The sequence below is a fragment of the Oreochromis aureus genome, linkage group 8 (assembly GCF_013358895.1).
Source record: "Oreochromis aureus strain Israel breed Guangdong linkage group 8, ZZ_aureus, whole genome shotgun sequence".
Lineage (NCBI taxonomy): Eukaryota > Metazoa > Chordata > Actinopteri > Cichliformes > Cichlidae > Oreochromis > Oreochromis aureus.
In genome coordinates, this window is record NC_052949.1 from 6,036,457 (window position 1) to 6,060,132 (window position 23,676).

General features: G+C 39.6%; 2 protein-coding genes across 5 annotated transcripts; one reads left to right on the forward strand and one right to left on the reverse strand.

Moving 5' to 3' along the window:
• Window positions 1-3,488: 3,488 nt before the first annotated feature.
• cdk5r1b (cyclin-dependent kinase 5, regulatory subunit 1b (p35)) lies at window positions 3,489-9,121 on the reverse strand. 3 transcript variants are annotated; one of them, XM_031759393.2, is made up of 3 exons: window positions 8,893-9,121; window positions 6,468-7,624; window positions 3,489-5,870 (listed from the first exon to the last, which is right to left on the reverse strand). In XM_031759393.2, exons 2-3 carry the CDS (start codon window positions 7,370-7,372, stop codon window positions 5,849-5,851), a joined length of 927 nt encoding a protein of 308 aa, XP_031615253.1. In that variant the 5' UTR covers window positions 7,373-7,624; window positions 8,893-9,121; the 3' UTR covers window positions 3,489-5,848. The 3 variants fall into 3 exon arrangements, with proteins under 3 accessions (XP_031615253.1, XP_039472132.1, XP_039472134.1); XM_039616198.1 differs by having other exon boundaries at window positions 6,468-7,627; XM_039616200.1 differs by lacking the exon at window positions 3,489-5,870 and having other exon boundaries at window positions 6,464-7,627.
• A 2,612-nt stretch (window positions 9,122-11,733) lies between these two features.
• Window positions 11,734-21,917, forward strand: psmd11b (proteasome 26S subunit, non-ATPase 11b). Of its 2 annotated transcripts, none has more exons than XM_031759387.2 (13): window positions 11,734-11,885; window positions 12,934-13,035; window positions 13,846-14,042; window positions 14,954-15,011; window positions 15,304-15,498; window positions 18,247-18,391; window positions 18,485-18,545; window positions 18,903-18,965; window positions 19,206-19,331; window positions 20,032-20,067; window positions 20,179-20,230; window positions 20,333-20,475; window positions 20,565-21,917. In XM_031759387.2, the coding sequence occupies exons 1-12, from the start codon at window positions 11,795-11,797 to the stop codon at window positions 20,473-20,475; spliced, it is 1,269 nt and encodes a 422-aa protein (XP_031615247.1). In that variant the 5' UTR covers window positions 11,734-11,794; the 3' UTR covers window positions 20,565-21,917. The 2 variants fall into 2 exon arrangements, with proteins under 2 accessions (XP_031615247.1, XP_031615248.1); XM_031759388.2 differs by having other exon boundaries at window positions 20,570-21,917.
• The last annotated feature ends 1,759 nt before the right edge of the window (window positions 21,918-23,676 follow it).

The window sequence follows — 23,676 nt, forward strand, 5'->3', positions numbered from 1 at the left end:
TTTTGTTCTTGACAATGACAATTACTGCCGATTATTTTGGGTAGACTTTTAAAAAACACAAAACATAGCTGACTGAGCTTTTCTTTAACAACATCAGAAAATATTTATGCCTGTTATTGTTGAATAAAAGATTTGCAGTAATGTAAAGCATAAATCGCTGAGGCTCAGGATGATCTCATTCGACTATTTTCTATTTCTACTACAGTCTCTAAAATAAGCTTGTTGTTGCTGAGTCTATTTCCATCAGCACACAACAGAATATGATACATTTTTATCTTTTAACACCACTGGTGAGCTAAGGAAACATGGCTCTTAATTAAGTAGCCTTAATTTGACTGGTCTCGCCCCTAAGCCATCAACGGTAATGTGCAGACCATCTGGTTACACATATTAACACCTTCAATCAGAGAGGACACTCTGTGAAATCAAATCAGGTCTATGAAAACCCCACACATCGAGAAAAAAAAGAAAACCTGATACACAAAACTATGGATGATGAAGTTGCACTCTGTATATTTACAGCTGTCACCAACAATTTTATAGCACGTGTGTCTCTGTCCAGCGTGTGGGAGTTTCAAGGTCATTGCTCAAGAACGTTTGTGGATGTGGAGGCTGGGAACAGTTTTGCCAACACAGTAAAAGAGAGCCGAACAGAGCATGAAATGCAGGTGTGGAAATTAAAAGTTATATTTTCCTGTGGCTCAGTAACACTGAACCTAGTATAGAGGGCAATTCCACCTCCTATTAATACTGTTCTGACAATGGCTGCAATTCACCTAGAGGGCACTCATGATAGTCCTCACTGAACTGAACTGAAAGACAATATATGGCTTAAACAAACCATCTTCTGTTGTGGAAAAAAAAACATATATATGTTGATTATATTTATGACTTTAAATTTATACAGTAGGCTCCTACTATTGTTTTCTAAGTCTTACAGGAAAGCAGATTTCCTCCCTTGATGGCACGTGTTTTCATAGGTAATGTTAGGAGTGTTGTTATGAGCCAATGGTGCCTAAATAGTGCTGACAAAGTCCACTTTGTCCCATTGGACACAAACTGGCTGCAAATCGGGAAGGTTTACACCAGAAGATGCTCACGAAATGGTTCTGAATGGGCACGACTGAATAAAGCTGAACTAAATTATTATTGATCTATGATCCAAGACAAAAAAGGGACTGAAATAAAATATTGATATTTGGGTTTTTTTAAACAACAACAAAATTTACCTCTTTTTGTTCTCTTGCACTGAAGACAATTTTGCCGTAAGACACTAGCATTGAGCTAATTCATACTGACTGATCACTTTCAGGATCATGGATAGTACAAGACTCCCTTAGCACTGATAGCACAGAGTCTAACTATATGTTAGAAGAGTAGTCGAACCACAACAGAAGCACGTGTGTATAAGAAGCAGCTGGTTGTGGTGGGTAAAAGTGACTGCCAAAGTTATAACAGTTAAGTAGACTGTGTATGTATTTTACAGAAATTGTGCTGCGATTGTCGCCACTGCAGGACATGTTGGCTGGGGTTTAAAGGTTGGTAAGACATATGTACACTATTAAGTCTTTAGGTGTACCCAATAAAATGGCTCAGCACAGTTATCCTTAATTAAGTGGCCAGCTATTTTAAATTTCACAACAATAAGGCATCTTGACAAGATCTATAAATAACTGGGGGGCTTTTATTTTGAAAAAACAAACAAACATTAGAATCCTGAGAATTTATAGAATCCTGTTTCCCCACAGCCTTTATTCTGAAAATCAGACATGGCTGTGCGCAACAGAATAGCTTCTTGTCTAAAAATGAGGGTTTTAAAGTATATTGGTCTTCTGTTAAGAAACTGAGGATGATGGAGCTTAGATAAATGACTCAATAAGAGAGCCGCGTTTGGTTTTTCCATACTTTACATCCACACTAAAAGTCACAAACAGTCGGTGACTGTGACAGAAGGATAAAAAAGTTTAAGATGGGTTGAAGTTGTCTGCAGGACAAACATTTGTTTGAGAAAGAGACAAGTCTTTGCTTCCACCAATCAGAGAACAGTTAAAGAAACAGAGAGAGGAGATTTAAATTAACCAATAAAATGATTATATTCAAGTCAGTCAGCTTGTCAGTGTGTGTACCTGTGTAAGTGCCCCAGCAGTTAGTTGTTCTTGTCATGTTGTTGTGTGTACACAGAGACATCTGTGTAATATTTCACTCAGAAAAAGGTTAAAATTTAGAACCACAAGTCTCATTAAAATGATTTTAAAAGAAAAAAAAGAAATAAGAACCCCCCAAAAAGTTGCTCTACAGATCAGTGGTTGGGTGAATTTACCAGAAGAGGTTATTTCAGCTTTATTGCACCCCTGTCACTCAAATGCCTCCACATTAAAACGTCTGGATCTGTTGGTTTTGAGGAATTGTTGCTCTAGAGTGAGACTTGTGGGCTCGCCATCAGGTTGAAGAAAAACTTCTCTGCTCCTCCAACTCTGACAGTTAATAAGCCCAATCTAGCCTTCTCATTCACCTGAATGGGAAAAGATTTGGGACGATTTTTAAAGAATTCAAAGCCTATGAAACAAACATGTTACAAAGGTATAAGCAGCTATCTCATTGCTGGGCTGCTTGTTTTGGTGTAACAAGCAAACAACAAAGATATGTGCCTAGGAAGATAATAATATCTATAATAATAATAATAATGTGTTGCTGTGATGTGACTAATACTTACAAACTAAAACCCCAATCTAGGAATTATTGATCCATCCATCTGTTTTCTTCCACTCATTTAATTCAGCTCTTATAGCAGTTGAGGCAACCCTGGACAAATCACAGATCTATCACAGTATCTAGAAAGTAAACTGTATCTAATTGCTTGACATTTTGAAAATTAATAAAGATTAAAATACAAATAAATATAGCCCTGCAACATTTCTGGGCTACAGCTGCATAGTGCTCAACTGACTTTGTACTTTTGAAATCTTGTAAGCATCACTTATTGATTTGGAAGTCCAGGGAGCGGAAATTCCTGAGTATTTACCATAATTCTCCTCAAGGCTGGGAGACTTATTGATAACAGTTCTGGGCACTTAATTGGTAGTTATTTTTGAGGCATTGTTTAAATGAATTTTCAAATAAATGAACCATCTTTGCTGTTGCAGAATTCTTCCATAGACTGCAAGTCAGGCACGTACCATACTGTGTCTGGTATGCAACAAAATTCTTGTCACCACCCATGAGCTAGCTGTCAAGCTACAGCGGAGCTATCGTTTTAGACCAGATTAGATTTTGGTGTTTACTGGGCTGCTTCCAGGGATAAATACACACAAACCTAATAAAGCTCTTTCCCTAAGAAAAAAGATGCTAATATCAGATTTCACACACATTAATCCGCCGCTGGAGGCACAAAAAGACAAACGATGGCCTTGAACGATCAGTGCATTTTATTTTTTTCCATCACAGTACAAAAATAAATTAAAATAAGCAGAAACCAACTTAAAAAAAAAAAAAGTTTCAATTACAGCAACAGCTTTTTTGTCTTTGTCAGAAAAAAAAGATTTTTTTTTTACTGAATAGCATCAACGCCCCTCCCTCAGCCCATCATGGGAAAAACCGAGTCCTAGTATCAGTGTGGCTGGAGAAAAACAACATGTCACACATTCTTCTGTACAGTTAAAACGCTGTCATTCACACACATGGGCGCGCGCACACGCACACCTCTTTTCATTCGCTCACACGTGCAGCCTTTGACTTTTTTGATTTTAATTACCTTTTTTTATCTACAAAGTACCCAACGAGATACAGAAAAGAACTTGACAGAAATCGTTAACTATCACTTGAGGTTTTTTTTCATATTTTATAAGCTTTTGAAAGTATTTTTTCAAACAACTACTTAATGATGCAAGTGAAAAAACATGGCACATTTCAAGTGGGCATGTGGACAGAGAGAGAAAGAGAAAAAGATTCGGGAGGGATGTCTGTTTTGAGGCCCTGAATCCCAAATGCCCTGCTTTTTTCTGCTAGAGTAGAAGCCCGTCCAAAGTGCGTGTCCCCCTATTGTGCCAGAGCAAATCCCTCTAAATGAACTGTCTTCTCAGCCAGTGTGTGACTCCACATCCACAGCAGAAAAAGCCACAGGTCGTGACTGCCTGAGCTCCTCATTTTCTCTGATTCGCACAAACACAGCGGTGATGAGAGAGAGAGAGAGGATGGGGGGATGCTTTCATTCTGTGGGAACATGAGGAGAGCTTTCTGTTGGCACTGCCAGCTTTTTAGACAGATTTTCAGAATACTGCAAGCTAAAGCAGTTCACACAATTTCTCTTAAGACACCAAACATGGAGCTTATAAAACCAAATACTGTAGCTTATGTAGTAATTGAAGTCATTAGGTTAAAGAATGAGGAATAGTTCAGGTATTCTGCACGCTTTCTGTTTGGTTATTCCATGTCTTTGTAGCTTCTGATTAAAACTGTGATTATTCTTCTGCAGCTTGCCTCATCTCTCTCATCAGAGGCGATGCTGATGGATTATCCTAAAGGGTGAGCTGTGCTTTTCTGCAGTCAAGATGCAGGAGTCATTGCGGTTTAATTGATTTATTCCACTGTAAAAATGGTTTGTGCTTTCTGTTACTGATATGTGGGGGACAGCAGGTTGGGATAGCTCCCGATTCAAGTCAGTGTCGCAGGACAAAAGATATTCTCGGGGTGATTCTCATAACTAACAGCTCAGCGTGAGTCAAGGTGTCCTTCGGGATGCCACCTTAGTGATGGTCAGATTTAAGCATGGTTTTGATCTAACGGCTTTTTTTAAAAATTAGATATCCACTGATAAATCCCTGCAACATTCATTAGCATAAACCAGATCAATCTTCATTCCCACCAAAGATAAGCACACCGGCTTTAACCACCAAGCCCCCTTCACCTCTTCTTCGTGTCCTTTCCTTAAAGTCTCTCATCGCAGTCTCTCATTTACATACAATGTGCCTAAATAATACATAAGTGGCAATAAATTAGGTATCCGTATATTAGTGTGTGATGAAAATCCACCCTTCATTCAACAGCTGGTCAACCAGCACAGAGTTTTCTCAGACTTGTGGGATTTTCATCAAAGATATGGCACTGTTTTAACATTTTCTATGCTGAATCAGAAGCACAAAAACTCAAACGTCATTCCAAAAATGGTTGCAACACAACCTATAACGACAAAAAGTACAAAAAAGAATTTCCCTGGTAAACAAATAGCCTATTTTAGCAAGCATAGCTAAATAAACTAGTGTCACTTTGTTCACAGCATTCTCTAACGCAGATGCAGTTGGTTTACAAATCAAGTAAAAAGAAGAACTGCTCCTGCCCTCCTGGAGACTCTGTAAAGTTGCATGGCACACATGCAAAAATGTTACATTTTTCTAAGTAAAAAAAGGAAAAAAAATCAAAGAAAACTTGTTCCAGAAAAGCAATAAATAAGCCTCCACAGGTGCAAGCCTCGGAGTAAAACATCCATTAACTTGCTTTATTTTTTTCTAGATGAAAATAAAGTAGGTCTTTCTGAACACACACAACATGACCACTTGTGACTGGCCACATGTCCACTGGCTGTTGTCTTTTCTTTTTTCTTTTTTTTTTTTTTTATCAAAAGTCCCACAATGCAGTGCTTATTGTCCATCAGGTCGCTGCAGAGCCGTAAACAGAAACCCACGAAAATATGGATCCAGCACTGATGGCCCCCGCTGTCCTTTCCTTAGATGGCCAGATATGCATACAAAAATGTCCAGTCGTATCTGTTTTAATGGAGAGGACGTGGGTGTTGGCATTCCAGAGAGGCAGGGTTTGCAGCCGGGGGTGCCTGCTCATCTGTGAAGAAAGCCAGTCAGGCGATGGCCCTCACCCTCCTGCAGTAAGTAGGCAGTGCACATCACATCGTCAAACAGTCAGAAGGTCACTGCTGCAGCCTCAGTCCTGTCCACATTCATTGCTGTAGATGTAAGCTTCCTTTTCAAAACAAGTTTTTTCCTTTTTTTTAAGATTTTCAGTATTTTATATAGATATAACATATCTGCATGTTAGCAAAGGATTTACCCAAGTCTGGCATTTCTTTGTTTACATATAACTGTCAAAAAAAAGAAGAAGAAGAAGCTTTCATTCTTGGGTGTATTCACAATCCATCCTTTGCTGGTTTGGAAATAGTTTTTTTTTTTTAAACCCTAAGCCCCATTTTTTGGTGACCTTTGTGACCTCAAACACACAAACATGAGATAAACACGACCCCTATCAATCCCCCGACCCCCCTCCTTCCATCAATCAGTCCTGCTAGATGCAAAGTTGGTGTGAATGTCAAACACTTCCGAATCAGTCTAGTTTCTCAGCAGTTTGGACGATTATAAATAAAAAGCATCACAAATATTCTAAATCCCAGACTGGAGGTTGTTCCCACCTCCCCACACCTCTTTGCTCCCCCGCCCCAACCCCACCCCCAAGCATCCCCTCACCGGTCCAGGCCGATGAGCAGGCGGCTCCTCTCCTCCTCCTTCTGGCTCTCGTTCTTCAGGTCGGCAAACACTTGAGTGAAGTAGTGTGGGTCGGAGTTGATCTGCAGCATCTTGGCGCTCATCAGGTTGATAATGGACAGGCAGCGGTCCCAGAAGGTCTCCTTGGAGCTCTCAACCAAGAAGGGCTTGAGCGGGTAAGAGATTTCATTGCCCATGTAGGAGTAAGACAGGTAGAGGCAGGTGAGCAGCACGGCTTGCAGCTCGTGCTCCGTGGCCACTTCAGAGGAGACCACATCGCGGCACAGCATGTAGACAAAGACCACATTGGCGGGGGTGATGAATCCCTGGTCCTGCCAACCCTGGAGCAGCAGGGAGCGGTCAACACTGCGCAGCCACAGCACTGGGTCAGTGGGTGACAGGTGCTTCAGCCGGTAACAACGTCGGCACAGAAAGTCCCCAAGGCAGCGCAGCAGCTCACTGGTGGAGGCCTGGACGATCACTCTCTTAGGGGTGCCAGGGGCCACATTGGAGTTTGTCAGGGGGGCCTTCTTGACAGACGATGTCGTTGTGTTGGAGTTCTTGGTGAGAGCTGGAGTGCTCTGATCCTGGGTGAAGGTAGACAGGTTGGCGCATGACTGCGACTTCTTCAGGTTCTCGTTGTTCAGGTGGGTAACGTTGTTCTGATAGGTGCCGTTGGGCTGCACCTTCTTGGAGCCTTTCTTCTTTGCTGACACCGCTACGATCCGCTTCCAGGGGAGCACGTTGATGAGCGAGTGGCGCTTCAGGTTCTTGTCTTTGGCGTTCTTGCTGTTCTGGACAGCTGTGTAGTGGCCCACGGTGGCTGGTCCATCTTCAAACAGAGCCGACTTTCTGTAGCTAGGTGACAAAGATAGCACGGTTCCCATGGTGACTGCAGGGAGGCTTCCAGGGGCTTTAGCCGCACTGGTTCAGAAGAGGTTTGGAAGGGGTGGGGTGGGGGGGATCCTGAGGGTCTCAAAGCCTGGATGTTTCTCGGAGCTGAGAGTCCCAGGCTACAGGCTGGTGCTGGGCATCTAAAGCGCTGGAGGGGATTGTCCTGTAACGAGCTCTCTGAGGGGATTAAAACCACCTTGACTGTTCTATTTCAGCTCCCTGTCAGCGTCTCAGGATGGCCACTGCTGCTGGAAGCAGAAAAGATCAATAATCAGAAACATAATTAGTAAAAGATCACTCCCGTTTAGATTATCAGTGATTTTTTTTAATAGAAGAAAACATTTTTCTTTTCCATCAGATAACAGAACCATCATTCACCTTACATCAGATAATATCACAGATATCTGTTCTACAATGTTTTCATGCACTCTTGTCTGAGTGCTTTATCCGACAATCAGGCTTATTAGCAGTATTGATCCCGCTCAGTAAGTGGTGGAATGGATCAGCCTATAGCTTAGGCTCATTAATAAAACGGTAGGCTATAGACCCCCGCTGCTGCAAATGATCAGCACAATAATCACCTTATAAACGTTTGAGTGTGAAAACGGCGCTTTAGCTGATTCTTATGTGCAGTAGATTATAGAGCATGCAGAGTAATGCACGTGTGATTCAAATGGAATCATGTGTCGTAAATATTTTATAACGGGAGAGCTATATTTTACGGTCAGTGGCGATGAGAGTGAAGCACGCGCCACCCTTCTAGCTAAAATGGAAGACCAGAACGTAAACACCGTAATAACAGGTGAAGGTCGCGTTTGATCAGCGTAAAAAAAAAAAAAAAAAAAAAAAAAAACCAAACAAACAAACAAACCCCAATGTCACGACAGTGATGTCCGTTAGAATTAGACGAACAAAGACGTGAAGGGATGTTCGCATTTTTTATTTGGACGTTGCTCACTGCAGCACCTTTGAACACGAGAGGCAGTCGGTGGATCGACCTCGCTCTCTTGCGCAGGATGCAAGCTGTTCGATCCATCATTCCAGCGCCCCTGTTATCAGCTATTATCAGCCTCGTGGCTCCGTTGTTTGTTGCGAGAGAGATACCGAAGCATCAGGCGAATGTGCCTCCGCTGGAGTGAAATGAAAGGATTTATTGGCCTGTTCGCCGTGTGCATCGGTTGCTCTCCGTGGTGCTGAAACTGAGCGTCTGCGTCGAAACGAGAACGCTGGTTGTGATAGGCGGTGGCTTTAAAAATGAATTAAATCCTCATCTTTTAAACCTCCCCCGTCCCCGAAAGTGTAACAATGCGTCGATGCATTTGTCTGTCTTCACCTTCACAACCCTTTACTTTCCATTTATAATCATATTGTCTTAATTAGATATCGCTGCGCATTGTTTACACATAAAATGAATCCACAAAAAGTAAAAAAAAAAAAAAAATGCCTGGCTTTCAGCTAGAAAATGAAAAACAAAAAAACAAAAAACAGTCCCCCAGAATCGAAACAAACTTACCAAATCTCCAGCTCAGTGTGGAAATAACTGCGATATCGAGGCGATGCTCCGTGTATCGAGTCTCTTCTTCCCTATGAGGCGCGATTAAAACACGAAACCATCTCGCACGATATGAATGCAACAAAGAACGTAATCCGAGCTGAGTTTAAAAATATATATTTGTGTATCAAGCAGCGCATAAACACGCGCCTGCTGTCGGCGGTGCGCAGACGACGGCAGGCAGTTGTGGAATGGATGCTTGGATGAAGATGTGCTTGCTCCTGGTCCTCTTGGCCGTGAGATGCGGATGCTGCGAGGGCTGATGTTGTGTTGTGTCACTGACTGTGTGAGGATGGTTGACGCAAAGGCGGTGGTGGGGCGCCGCTCTGCGCTCTGTGCGCGGTGTTGTTTCTGCTGGAAAACCACTCCGCCTGTAGCCACACACTCACACACACACAGCAGGTGCTGAAAATGAACCCGATGAACTCTTAGCATGTTTTTCTCGTGGCACCCTATAGCACCTGCATAACCAAAGCAACAGCACTCATCTGGAAGTACCTCTCCGCCTACTTATGATGTGAGCATAGCCCCGGGTTTGCAAGGCTGTTGTGAATATAGGTCCATTGTACAGCCTGCCTGATTGTCAGATTTTAATCTCCATACCGTGTTGTATATTTCAAAGGGCTATTTTTACAGTAACTTGCTGTAGAAACCCAACTGTATTGTATTTATTTATTACAAATCTTTATATTGAAATCGATTTATTCTTATTTTATTTATTTTTAGATAAAGATAAAATATTTGCCATTTGTACATATGCACTTGATCTGCATAACCAGTCTTCTGTAAAGCTTATAGAGTCAGAGTCAAATGAATACAAATATATATTCAAGTATAAAACAAAGTGCAAACCGAGGTAAAGTAGTGTTTCTTTTTTAAATACATAAAGATAAGAAAGAAAGAAAGTGTTAAGTAACTGTGTAGATTTTATACTTTTATGCATTATTTAACCTTTATTTAACCACTAAGTCCTTTGAGATTAAAATCTCTTTCTCAAGAAAGACCTGACCAATGCACACCTTTACAACGTTAAAATGATCAGATAACAAAAAAAGAGAAAGAAACGAAAAAGAAAGCAAATTTATCCATTTCCACTGCATGTTGAACAGAAATCAGTCATATTGTGACGAATACAATATGGTTAGAGAAATACAGAGGGGGAAAAGGCTTTGCAAGTTATAGTCGAAAGTGCAAACATTATCCTGCCAAGTGTTTTCTTTATCAAGCTTGGTGAGTGTGGATGTGGCCAGCAGCATCTAACATACTTAATCATTTTGTTGTAGGACTGTAGGATATATTATACTGATTAGATTAAATTACCATAGCTTTTCTCCATGTGTGGAAATAATTGTCTTTTCTGAAGTGATCACAGCAATAATCTAGGCAGATTTAAGGCTTTGTGTGTCACATGCCTCTCTCAAACATTAAAAAACACACAGTAAAAAATGCAGTAGATTCTTTAAAAAAACAAAACAATAAAGCACTTTTGTAGAGAGGGTGAGATCATGCAAAACTCTCAAGAGGCAATGTAATCTAAAGTTTTTAATCAGAAAGTAGGTTTTGTGTACTGTGAAAAATAGAGTTAGTATCCATAGAATTCAGCTTAATTTGGTTCAGTTTTATATCTATAGCACCAACTCACAACAAGAGTTGCCTCGCGCCGCTTTGTAATGCAAGATAACGAAAAGATCAGCATTAGAGTGCAAACCCCAACAATGATGAATCCCTGTTAGCACAATTTGGCAACAGTGGGAAGGAAGAACTTCCTTTTTAACAGGAGACCTCTGGCAGAACCAGGCTCAGGGAGAGGCAGCATCTGCCACAGCTGGTTTTGGTGTGAGGGAAAAGATAGGAGAAAAAGGAGAACATTGAGAGACAAGAACAAAACACAAACTATGAGAGACAGAAGACAACAGTTATTGACATGCTGTAAATTTAATGACATGTAGTTGAGTGAGTAAGAGAAGCTCAGTGGGTTATGGGAAGTCCCGCAGCAGCCTCTACAAAAATGTCTAATACTGTAGGCTTTTAGAATAATTATATGTAATTTTGTAATTTGGGCAGACATTATTTCATTTATTTTTGATAAATAATCATTATTATCATTGTGGACCACACATTGGTTAAAAACCTGACCAGACTTCTAGTGCATTGGGATGGGCTATTTCCTGCAGTGGTGTCAGTGGTTTAGCAGGGAAGGTATTTGTATATGTTCTTCCACTTAGAATACGCTTCAGCAAGAGTACAGACTGAATATCAGCACACATTTAGGGACCTAAAGAGACCTGGATATTACGCCGGGGTAATTTTGCACTAAATAAAAATAGAATTGCATGATTTTAATCCATGAGAAACACACCAAATAGACCACTTTAATGTTTTATCAGTTTTTAGACTCTGTCCCCCAAACTGATATCAGAATAACACAGTTCACTAGGGATGATCGTTCTTAGGGCGGCATCTAGCCACGAAGCACTCTGAAAGGGATCACCTTTTAAAATGAACTTTAAAATGGAATAGAAAATAAAATAGAAAAATAAACAGAACTCTAAAAACTGTAGCCAAAGTTAAAAAAACTGAATACGTCATCAAAAGTGACACTTAGATTTCTCACGGCTGGTAGAAGTGAAGACGAAATGGATCCAAGATTCTCAGTTATTGTGGGGAAAAAATTGTCATGGGCAGAAATAAGAACTAGTTTTTATTTTTTTAATTTTTAAATACTGTAACAAAGGAATTTGATGACTACAGTTCCCATTATTCCTTTCAATCCCGACATGCAAGATGTACAGTGGCGTCACAGGCGTTTGGTAACGTAGTCCCCGCACGTATTTTTCATTCAGGCAGCATTTGAATAAGGAAGATGGCGGCTGCAGCGGTGGTTGAGTTTCAGAGAGCTCAGTCTCTCATTAGCACGGATCGCAACGCCTCTATCGACATCCTACATTCAATAGGTGAGTCTTAGGCTGGTGTTTTGAGGTGAATATCATCCCATTCACTACTGTAATGAATGATTTTACAGTTAGTGTGAGGCGGCGGGGTTAGCATGTAGCTAGTGGCTTTGAATAGCTGGAGCCGGTGGTGTGCCGTGCTGACTCACTGTAGAACGGTGGCTAACGGGAATTGCTAGCTGGTGGATGTTAGCTCGTTAGCACCATTGCTAACTCTAGGCCTAGCCATGAAATGTGTCTGTTGGTGGTTGTCAGAATTGTGTATGAGTTCCACTGTGTGTGTGTTGGAGCTGTCACACTGAGCACAGTTCTCATTAACCCAACTAAAGACTGTCATGTTAGCATAGATAGTGTTGAGGCTAACATTAGCCTGTTATCAAAAGCCTGTCATCAACACAGTGAAAAGCAGCTACCTTATAAAGCGAGAGGACCTATAACCTCTTTCATAATCAGCTGGACCTCTATAAATAACTAAATGATGGTGTAAACACACGAGTAGTGGTAAAGAGTTCTTACATTTCCCACAACAGGCATAGCTGTCCCCAATCTGCCTTGTCACACCAGCCTACTAGCTGGCAAGATGTCCTTTTCTCTTGTTTACCTCTAAGGAACGTATGTTCTTTCCACCTGTATAGCTCTAGTGTCAGTGCTAAAGTGATTAAATGCTCAATTCCCCAGAAACTGCTCAGAGGGGCAAAATCATTTCATAGTTATTAAGCCACAAATTGACTGTTTCCTCAGGATTTTTTTTTCTTTAGTAAATTAGTTGGATTTTGGAGATGGTGATGGGACTAAGATATCTCAGTTTTGTCCTGCACAGCTTTGGCATTTCAAAAGTATTTCAAAGGATTTGGTTATCGAGGATTTTATAGGACCAAGAAAAATATTTCAATATTTTTGGTTAAACTGTTTATGTCACATCACAAATCACAAGATGGGACTGTGTATTGTTATAATAAAGTATGGATCACTATGCGTGTTTGTAAATGTACTTACCTCATAGTTAATATTTTAATATTTTTTTCTCATGTGAACTTGTTCTGTTTATCAGTGAGAAGAGATGTTCAAGAGAACGATGAGGAAGCGGTTAGAGTTAAAGAACAAAGCATCCTGGAGCTGGGCACGCTGCTGGCAAAGACGGGACAAGCTGCAGGTAATGTTCAAAGACATTCTGTGTACATTTTATGTTTGGCTAAAACCTGGGTCCTGTTCCAGAAAACAGTTTCAATAAACTCTGAGTCTAGACCTAAACTCTGAATTGATTTACTCTAACATGAGAAAAGTTCAGCTTCCAGAAAAGCTCATCTGAGTTAGTTCAATTGACTTTAAATAGATTAAGTTTCTCGGTAAGTGTGTGCTTAAGTAACAGCAGTCAGGAAATAACGAGCAGAGCCTCCGTTAAAATCCAGTGGACCGAATAATCTAAATGCATGTCAGTGTGGACTGTGACATTTGTCTTACAAAACAGGGCAGGAGAAAAGACTAATTTTAATCAGCTTGGTCCACTCAGTCAAAATTTAATAGACAACAAAGCTGGAGTCTCACCAAACTATGTGATTAAAAAAAAAATAATAATAATAATTTTGCAGTCTGACAGGGGTGAAATTCAAGTTACATCAACTGAATCTAAAAAAATAAACCATACAGATAATGGTTAGATCTGTTAAGAATATCTCACTGGGATTTCAGCATTTGTAGTGTGAACTTGTGCTGATCTGATAAGAGCTCTTATAGCTGCAGGAGGTGCCAATCAGAGAGAAAACCTGCCAGTGAGCAAGTTAGGTTCACAATCTGTTTAGGTTATACGTCTTTTTGCAACAAAAAACTCAGTTTCCCTCATTGCAGGGTTAACAAAATGAGTTTTCACTAAACATGTTGCAGGGCGCTGCTCAGACTAAGAGATGTTGTCATATAAATGTTTTTGCCCCTAGTTTTGAATAAGTTCTTTTGTTTTTGTCCACAGAACTTGGTGGACTCCTGAAATTTGTGAGGCCTTTCCTGATGTCCATCAGTAAGGCAAAGGCGGCTCGGCTCGTCCGCTCTCTGTTAGATCTATTCCTTGACATGGAAGCAGCAACGGGGCAGGAGGTGGAGCTGTGTCTTGAATGCATTGAATGGGCCAAGGCTGAGAAGAGGACCTTCCTACGACAAGCTCTGGAGGTAAAAAGATGTCTAGCATAGGCTTGTGGGTGCCATCAGGTAAAACCTGAAATGTGTAAGCCCATACATACTTTGTCCAAACCATGTATGACAGCAGAAAAGTGTTAAAACAGTGCTACGAAGTCTTTTTCCTGAACTCTATTACTTTTACACCAGATGTGGCCTTTCTACTTTATAAAAGGAAGGGGAAAGATAACTGGATTAAGTGGGGGATTATTTTGTATTTTGGAAGTTTGATAGTAAAGATCTCCAGAGCAGTAAAAGCAACAAATTGCAGTACATGAATTGTGCCATTCTGATAGAAGAGGAGTATAAAGATGGTTATTGGATTTGTCATAAATGAAGTTATTGCTAGCTGATATATTTGTCCTCCCACCTGACCTCACTTAGTGCTGACATGGAACACAGTTTATGAGTAATGATAGTGAAAACAAAGAAATACGATATCCCCAAACATAAATAGCAGCTGTGGGAGAGATCAGATTTAATGCGTTCTGACTCATGGAGTGGGAGACGCTGTGATTTCAGACAGATAATGATGGAGCGATTGGTTGTGCAACGCCACCACTCTGACTCTGAGATGAACCTGGATGAAAACAGGAAACCTATGAATCCTTTACCTTTGCCTGAAGAGGATGACAGTTGTAGTTGTAATTTACAGCAATTATTGGAAAGCTAATAAAATGCTCATGGTGTGATTTCTTGATGCTCGGTCCGGAGCTCGATATGATACCTGCAAGAAACAGTCTGATACCATTTACAACCAGATGTTTTCATCATCAAAATGCTGTCGAAGTTAAGATTAGTCTGATGGAATTAATAAAGGGTACGATTCTCTCATTAGTTGTCTCTTATAACTGCTTCCTGCCACAGCTGTTCTCAGCTCGTCTAACAGCTTCTCATTCTTTCAGGCACGACTGATCTCGCTCTATTTTGACACCAAAAGATACCAGGAGGCCTTGGCTCTTGGTGAGTGTTTACAGATCCTTTTTAACATTTTTATGTTTTGGGTGAATAGCAATGTCTGTCTTCTACCACAGAGATATTTGGCAAGAAATCTTTCATTCTTCTTGTGCTAAATTTAAAAAGTTAATGCTTCACTAACATACTTCATAAATAAAGGGTTATGGGAGGAAATTGAGCAGCACATATCAGGACTATAATTGTGCATTCATCCCCAGGCAATTACATAATTTTGAACAAAGTTATTGCAGCAGCTGGTGTACACGATATTAACACAGATTTGCCCTCTTACCCTCAGGCTCCCAGCTGCTGCAGGAGCTGAAAAAGATGGATGACAAAGCTCTTCTGGTGGAGGTGCAGCTGCTTGAAAGTAAGACATACCACGCCCTCAGTAACCTGCCCAAGGCCCGCGCAGCCCTCACTTCAGCCAGAACCACCGCCAACGCCATTTACTGTCCTCCAAAGCTCCAGGCAGCTCTGGACATGCAGTCAGGTAAGAGTTACCAAAGTCTTACCTGGAATAACTTTCTGTCTGGGCGAATTAACAAAAGGGGAGACTTTTTTCCCTTCATTTTTTTATTCATCAAGATGCAGGATTGTAAAGGCCAGGTTCACACTTGACCGGCTGATTACTGTTCAGAGGATGCTGAATATTTCTTGCATGGGGCTTAAACGGTTAATAAAGCAAATGGATATAACAGCTAATGAATGGTGTGCTCATCCATTCAGGTGTAGAAGGTAACTGAACAGACTACATAATATTATACCTCTGTCTGAAGGTACATCATCCATGCTCTGCTCAGTAGAAACGCAATGATCTGATACTAGCAAAAAAACCCGATTCAGAAAAAGTAATAATGAGCCTAAACAGTCACTCTCAATAACTAGCAAAAAAAGAGGTGTCAGATTTAACACTGATGATACTTGGAAAATGTTGCAAGGGTTAGTTTCACATTTTTACAGTAAAATGAACAACTTAGTTGTTCAGAGGAGGGGAAAGGACTGCATTGGACTGATGTCAGCAGATGCTCTGACGATGTGAGATCAGCACGGTTATCTGGCTTTTTAAGTCATCCTTTCCTGTAGTGCTGGGCGATATGGAAAAAATGTTTATCACGATATGAATTATTTTATATCACGATAACGATATATATCACGATATACCACCTGACCTGTGGTCATCTGGAAAGTATGCAGTCTTTAAACAGCGAGTGGAGAGGGTGCAGTCTTTGTTTTGAGTTACTGTAAAGCATGTCGCAAATCTGGGTGCACGTAAAGCAGCACCATTTTGCGAAACCACAAGACAGAGTTTCTTTGCGAAAAATATCATTTTTTTATACTTTATTTTCTCTTGCATAAAGTTAAGAGTATGTATAGTGAGAAGACAACACTAATATATTTGCACAGGCTATTTAACCCTTTAAGACCTACCATAGAACCAAGTCCGCCAGAGCTTATCTTTACATTTATTTATTTTGAGTGTCTTCATAGTTTTATTTTGGAGATGCACAAATTTTTATATACTACAGGAAAAATGAAAATAAATAAATGCAAATTTGCAAAAACACAGCATGTGCATCAAAATAAACTATTTACAACAGTGCAATTTGACTTCTAAACATCCCAGAAACGATACAGAAGAGCATAAAGTCAAACATGACTTTTAAAAATACCAACATAGACTTTGAAGCTTAAAAAACTACATTTTCCGCGAAAATGACGCTACTTCCGGTTTCGGACAGGTAATGGCGGACATAAGATAGTTCGCGCTGACTTGAACAGTTGATCGGATCGGCAAAGCCTGTTTCTGGAATATTGTGTTTTGTTGCTGCAAGTCTGGAATATTATGTTTTGTTGCTGGAAGTGTTTTTTATGCAATTTTTTGCAAAGCTATATGTGGAAGAAAACCGTGACCTAGGGCAAGCTAATGGAATAAGATGTAAGTACAACTCCTACGGTGTCATATGCAAAAAAAACATTATTGCGCTACCTTACGTGGTTACAGTTCTACAGGGATTTAAAAATAGTTAGGGAAAACGGAGTTGTAAAGGGTTAATGATATATTTTATGTAATAATTTGTAAAATTCGGGTTAGAAACGATATAAACGATAGAAGACAAATGGCACGATAGAAACTTTTCTATCGTCCACACGATATATATCGTCATATCGCCCAGCACTACTTTCCTGTAACACTACCATGTAAAAATTCAAATATTGTCATTGATAGAATCTTTTATGTTATTCGATTGCATAAGTTGAATATGTGGAAAAATTAGTCCCTGTTGTCTACCATGTTGTCCTCTTTTGGTTCAGTCATTGAGTAATGCCAGGCATACCGTAAATCTTTGACAAGATGCCCTTTTCTAGAGTTTAATATTGTTTGATAGGATCTCATAGTAAATGGTAATTTTCTGGCCTTTTTTCCTTTTCCTCAGTTTCAGCTTTATTTACAAAAAAGGCACATTTTTCTATCCTTGTTAAGTTGAATGATGTTATAGTGGTTTAGAGTAATAAAATGTTGATGTAGACGGTGCTGCACCATCATTTTTACCCTTATTAGCAATTATTTTGTGTTTTAATAACATAAAGCAGGTCTTTTCTTGACAGATGCATAACAATTTTAGATTTGATCTCCAGTGCTTCTAACGTTACGGTTATGAGTATCTGAAAACCACAGTTTCTGATGTTGAAGCCAGAAGAGCTTGGAGGCAAGATCTTATCATATTTATTCATGGCTATAAATGGTGGAGTAGATTAATACAGTAGAGCTTTTCTAGTCTTATAAACAGTTTAAAGCAGTTTGCACCAAAAGCTGCATTCATGCAGCCCTTTTACGATTGCATACATACTCATGACACATCTGGGATGTTTTTGACATTCAGTCTTGTCTTCATGGCAAAATACAGACTTGAGGTGCTTGGGATCATACTGCTAACCTCCTGATTACAGGATGGCTGACTAAATTCTTAGACTTAGCTGCCCAACACAATATGACCTGAAAAAATGACTCAACATGATCATTTCTTTTGTACTTTACAGCTTTATGATTAAGTTGTCCGTGTCGGGCAACACCCAGAGAAGCTCAGCACATGGTGGTTTTAATACTCTTTGGAGTCATGCAGTCATATGGCAGCCTCAGCCCTGCAAGTTTTTGTTGAAGCATGACATACTTCACTGTTGTGGGTTTTTGTTTTTGTCTGAAATGGTAACTGTCATGCTGTTGTCATCTCTGATGCAGGGATCATCCATGCAGCAGAGGAGAAAGACTGGAAGACGGCCTACTCCTACTTCTTTGAGGCCTTCGAGGGTTACGACTCTATCGACAGCCCCAGAGCCATCACAGCACTCAAATACATGCTCCTGTGCAAAATTGTACTCAACTTGTAAGTAGTACTTGTACTGTTTTACAGTAATACGTGATACTAAACACTCTTTTCAAAAGTCTAATGTATGTATTTATTACTTGACTCTTTTAGGCCAGAGGAGGTACAAGCCCTGATCAGCGGTAAACTGGGCCTCAGATACACAGGCAGACAGGCAAGTACAAGCTGTCACTGGATTTTTATCCAAACACTGAAAGAATCACAAATGCTGCAAACCATTGTTTGAACTAAATACAATAGAAATATCAGTTGTGGATTGCACACTAAAGCTGCTGCTTTGTGAATAAAGGTGTAATAAATGTGTAATTTAAGTGAAGCACACGGTTTTTGTGCGAGTGCTGCAGAATTTTAATCAAATCTTTGATAAATATTTGAATTTAAATAAATGTGTTGGTGTGTTTCAGTGGAAAATGACCTTCACTGTAACTACCAGATATTTCTTAGTTTTGTGTGGGTGTTTCATTATTAAAAAAAATATTAATATTTTATTTTCTCATCTTATTATTTGTAGACAGAAGCATTGAAATGTGTAGCCCAGGCCAGCAAGAACAGATCATTAGCAGACTTTGAAAAGGTAAGAATGCTTTTATCATTATCAAATTTTGCCCCGTGGCTTTACGTAAAGATAAGGAAACACACATTTTGGTCTCTTTGGTCTCACATTTGTCAGCTGAGGGTGACGTGGCACACTCAGAAGTTAACATTAGGTCCTTGATTTTCATTTTGAAGGATTAAAACTTTAACGTTGTGTATCTTTGTGCCTTGTTGTTTGACAATTTAAAGTTTTCCTAAGTTAGAGTTTGGCATGTTCCAGGCCCTCACAGAGTACAGAGCAGAGCTGCGGGACGACCCCATCATCAACACTCACCTGGCCAAGCTGTACGACAACCTGCTGGAACAAAACCTCATCCGAGTCATTGAACCATTTTCCAGAGTGCAGGTGAGGACATGCAAGGCTCAGGTGTATATAGGAAACCCACCACTGTAATACAAAATGTGAAAACTTACCAATCGGTCCTAAAACTTTACATTTGCTGAAAAGTAAAGTTGTATTTGTGTCTTTGAGGAAAAAACATCTCATAACATGGGATCATTGTAAATACAGCCGCTAGCAGACTTTGTTGCACTGGCAGCCACGAAAGCCATGCTCTGCTTTTCTGAGTTAATGCGATACCATCTTTTGGCCTGAAAGCTTGATTTTATAAGCAATAATGCTCCCCCTTCCCCTGCTGCTTGGTTTATTACACTTTCATTTTGGTGAAAACTGGTGTCTTTGTCTCTAGAGTCACTGCATAACTGCGTGAATATATTTTAGATGCATCACCTTATTTCCCAAAGTATATCAGTTTGAGTGATCCTGGAGAAACCCTGCAATATCCAGAAATGGGACACTGACACACTGTGGACTATTAGCATGATGAGGCAGCTACATTAAAAGCCTTTCTATTTGATTTAACTCTTGTGCTAATCATACAGTTTATACTACGTATTTCTATCAAACAATAGAAGCTGAAGTCTGCGTGACTGCAACGTGTCTTTTACTTAATACTAGTACAGACTGATATTATTGTTTGTTCTTCATCACAACTGAAAAATGTATAATTAAGACCTGTATTTAATTTGTGTCCTTCGGTTTTCAGATAGAACACATATCAGGTCTAATCAAACTATCTAAGGTAAGTGTTGCTGCATTTTGGATTTATTATTTTATTTTTAAATTTTTTTAAGCTAACATTCAGTCTTGTGTATCTCAGGTCATTTTTAATTCCCCATCTTTATCTCTTTAGGGCGATGTTGAGAGGAAATTATCACAAATGATTCTGGACAAAAAGTTTCACGGTAATTGTGTTGTTGCATTTTTTTTTTTTTTTTTATTTAAAATATTTCACAAAGCTATACTCGGCAGTCTGCTGTAATACTTTTTTTTGCACGCCGCCTTAGGAATCCTCGACCAAGGTGAAGGTGTTTTGATCATATTTGAAGAACCCCCAGTGGACAAAACATACGAAGCAGCTTTGGAAACAATTCAGAACATGAGCAAAGTCGTGGATTCGCTTTACAACAAAGCCAAGAAGCTGACATAGGTGAGTAAAATTAAAGGATTCGGTTATATGTGCAGTCTTCTTTCTCTCGTCTAAACCTATTTTTCTTGTTTGTTTTTAAACCCCCTCAGAGCAGATCACTGCAGCAGTGAGATGGAGAAACTGTGTGTTTGACCAGCGTGTGCAACATTTTCAGAGGGGACAAGGGAGAGCAACAGGAAGTCCCACAAACTGCAACAAAACAGGATCCCCCACCATCAAACCCTCCCCCCTCTCTACCCCTCCTCCACGGACAATTTCATCACTTCTTTTTTTCCTTTTCTTTTTATTCTTTTTAATTTTGATATCTCTTCAGGATTCTGTATAACACTCAGCGGCCATATCAGGCCATCAGGGAATATTGTACAACCACAATAAAAAAAGATGGAAAGGTTTAAGAATATATATATGTTTATATCTGCTGTAAGGTTCGGCCTGCCAAGCCTTAAAGCTGACTCCACTGCAACCTCAAAGGTGCAACTTTGACCTCTGTGGCCTCGGGCTCTGCGAGGCTTTCTCCTACTCCATATCTTTCAGAAGCACACTGTTCAGTTTTTTGGAAGGTTGGGATGCTCCTTGGAGTGCTGATTTTTAGCCCAAGAGCTCCCTCTAGCTCTTTTTTTCCCCCTCCTCCTCCTCGCCATATCAATGCCAACAGTTAGTCCCCTCTGTATTTCAGATATGTATTAAACACTTTCTTTGTTTTTGGTTTTTGTGTTTTTCTTTTTTTTTCTTTAAAAAAAAAAAAAAAGGAAATCAGATGGTTGCCACGTCTGCCCCTCCTGCTATTATAAGTTTCTAGAACGGACAGGATGCCATTTCACCACTAGTGCCATGTTTTCGGCGCTTCTGTTTGCCTCAGTGTTTGGGTGCAATGAGATCGCAGGGTAGAGGTGGAGATCATCGCCTCTGAGCGTCTGTGAGTTAACCCGGGTGAACAATTCTCCATTGTTAGTTCCTAGCACTAGTGTGGTATGCTAGCAACCAAACAATTTATATGGTTTTGATTTGGTTTTTGATTTTTTTTTCCTTTTCTCGTTTTGTTTTTCTCTTATAAAGACATTTTCGAAAATAAATATTTTGTATTTTAAGGATTTTGTCTTGTCTCTTGCAAAAAAGAAGAAAAAAATGTCGATTATTTGGGCCAATGGAGCTAGTTTGTTAACCACTAAGCTGCATGAGGTGGTTAGTAGGCTGGTGTTTCATGTTGCAAAATTCTCTGACATGCATTTAATGATGGTAGAGTATCCCAGATGATGTATACGTTAGCAAATGTCTTCTTTTTTTTTCTTTTTTTTAAAAGAAGAGGTGTTTACATTAAAAAAAATTAAAATTACTCCAAAAATGGAGATGTTAACACCCTAAGAATGAGACTACACCTTTGTGTGCTGCTCTGTCAGTAACAACTTTACATCAAAGGGCATTAAATCCATTTTTCTAATGGCTTTGATTTTCATTTTGCTCTTTTTTTCACTTAAAGTAATTTGTTTTATCACATTGAATTAACCTTTCCTATGATTCTAAGCAAGATTTATTTCTTTTCATCAAAAAACAAGAAGCACAAGTCGTTACTGTAGCTGTCATGATAATTAAGAGTTCCAGATCAAACACTACATCATTGTGAGAAACTGGATCCCCTCGCAGCATTTCTACAGATTTTTTTAAAAACAGATTTTCCACATCTGAAATAAAGATTTTCATTTGCCTTTGAAATTTAAACATCTTGTTCTCCAGCTTATATTTTCATAAATAAATTTTTTTGCTGTCCACGTCATTTGAAGTTATATTTAAGTTTGTATAACTCATAGAACAAGACGTTGTTATCAAATTGCACATTTATAGTAGTTCTTTATTAGAAGAAAGACCACAGGTTACTAATGAATATAGTTTTTCACGTGGAAACGGTATAATTCCCAGAGCAGACAGATCATACACTCACTGGCAGAGGTGGGTAGTAACGAGCTACATTTACTCCGTTACATTTACTTGAGTAAGTTTTTGAAAAAAATGTACTTTTTAAGTACCTTTTTTGCACGATACTTTTTACTTTTACTTGAGTACATTTGTGAAGAAGAAACGGTACTTTTACTCCACTACATTTGCAAAATTCGACTCGTTACTTTTTTTAAATAATTAATTTCACACATTGGATAATACTACTAATATAAATTATGGATCATGCCGCCACTGGAGCTACCGGTAACTCTTTCACCAATCAGACGTAGCCATGCGGTCACATGACCAGATATAAACTGGCAGGCCGAGTAGCCCAAGCCTTTTCAACTTCCAAAGACGGACAGAAGAAATACATCAAAAAATGGCAACCGTCTCCGCTAACACTGAACAGGACAAACACCCTTGGCCGCATATGCAAAGCATGTTTCGCTTTAAAGGAATACAAAAGGACAGCTATATAATGCGATGTCTTCTGTGTGAGCCAAAGCAAACCGACGTCTCAGCGTACAAAAACTCAACATCTAACCTGAGGAAACATGTTGCGTTAAGTTTGCTTTAAATTTCTTTTTTAGCTGTGGTTAAGTGGATGTCAGTCTTACAGCCGCTGTGTCGAGCTTGATTCCTTGAGAGTCGGTGCACTACAACTTTTTGATGTGTCCATAGTCCAACACACATGAATTAAATGGCTGAATTTTGCCACCTCAGCATGCAGTCAAGTACCATAGAGTCTTGCTAATGTCCTAATAAGCAATAATTCGGCGTGTCGCGGTGAGGACATGTTTAATAGTTTCAGGACACTGGCCCTCGAAGACTGGAGCTTGACACCCGTGGGTTACAGAATCACAGTCTTAGGTCTTGCCCATATTAAAAATGAGATGATTTAAAAAAGAAAATGCACATATCCAGAATCACTCCCTTTCTCCTAGAAACTACATTAGTAATTAAGTCGTTTTAATATTTTTCTTTTCTCCACAAGTGACTTTTTGTCCTGACTCATGCTTCAGAGAAGTACAGTTATAAGGTGTAGAACTTTATGAGGAAAAGCTAAAGTTTTTTTGTTTGTTTTTTTGTTTTTTGAAGGAGAATCTATTGACTAGCTCTGCTAAGCCTTGCATACGTTCTTGTTTTGAACTTAATCTGGAATTTCTTTTTTAAGTGGAAACCCATGTAATGTAGGCACGACTTTGTTTCTCTTTTCTTCCTGTAGTCTTCCGGTCAAATCTATCCGATTCACAACTTAAAGCACTC

Excerpts from the sequence above, each read along its gene's own strand:
- psmd11b (XM_031759387.2), top strand. The coding sequence starts at position 11,795 with ATGGCGGCTGCAGCGGTGGTTGAGTTTCAGAGAGCTCAGTCTCTCATT. Across the intron at positions 13,036-13,845 it reads AAAGACGGGACAAGCTGCAG|AACTTGGTGGACTCCTGAAA; the intron begins GTAATGTTCAAA and ends TTTTGTCCACAG. Across the intron at positions 18,546-18,902 it reads TCAGATACACAGGCAGACAG|ACAGAAGCATTGAAATGTGT; the intron begins GCAAGTACAAGC and ends TATTATTTGTAG.
- cdk5r1b (XM_031759393.2), bottom strand. The coding sequence starts at position 7,372 with ATGGGAACCGTGCTATCTTTGTCACCTAGCTACAGAAAGTCGGCTCTG. Across the intron at positions 5,871-6,467 it reads CTGCTCATCGGCCTGGACCG|GAGGGTGAGGGCCATCGCCT; the intron begins GTGAGGGGATGC and ends TACTTACTGCAG.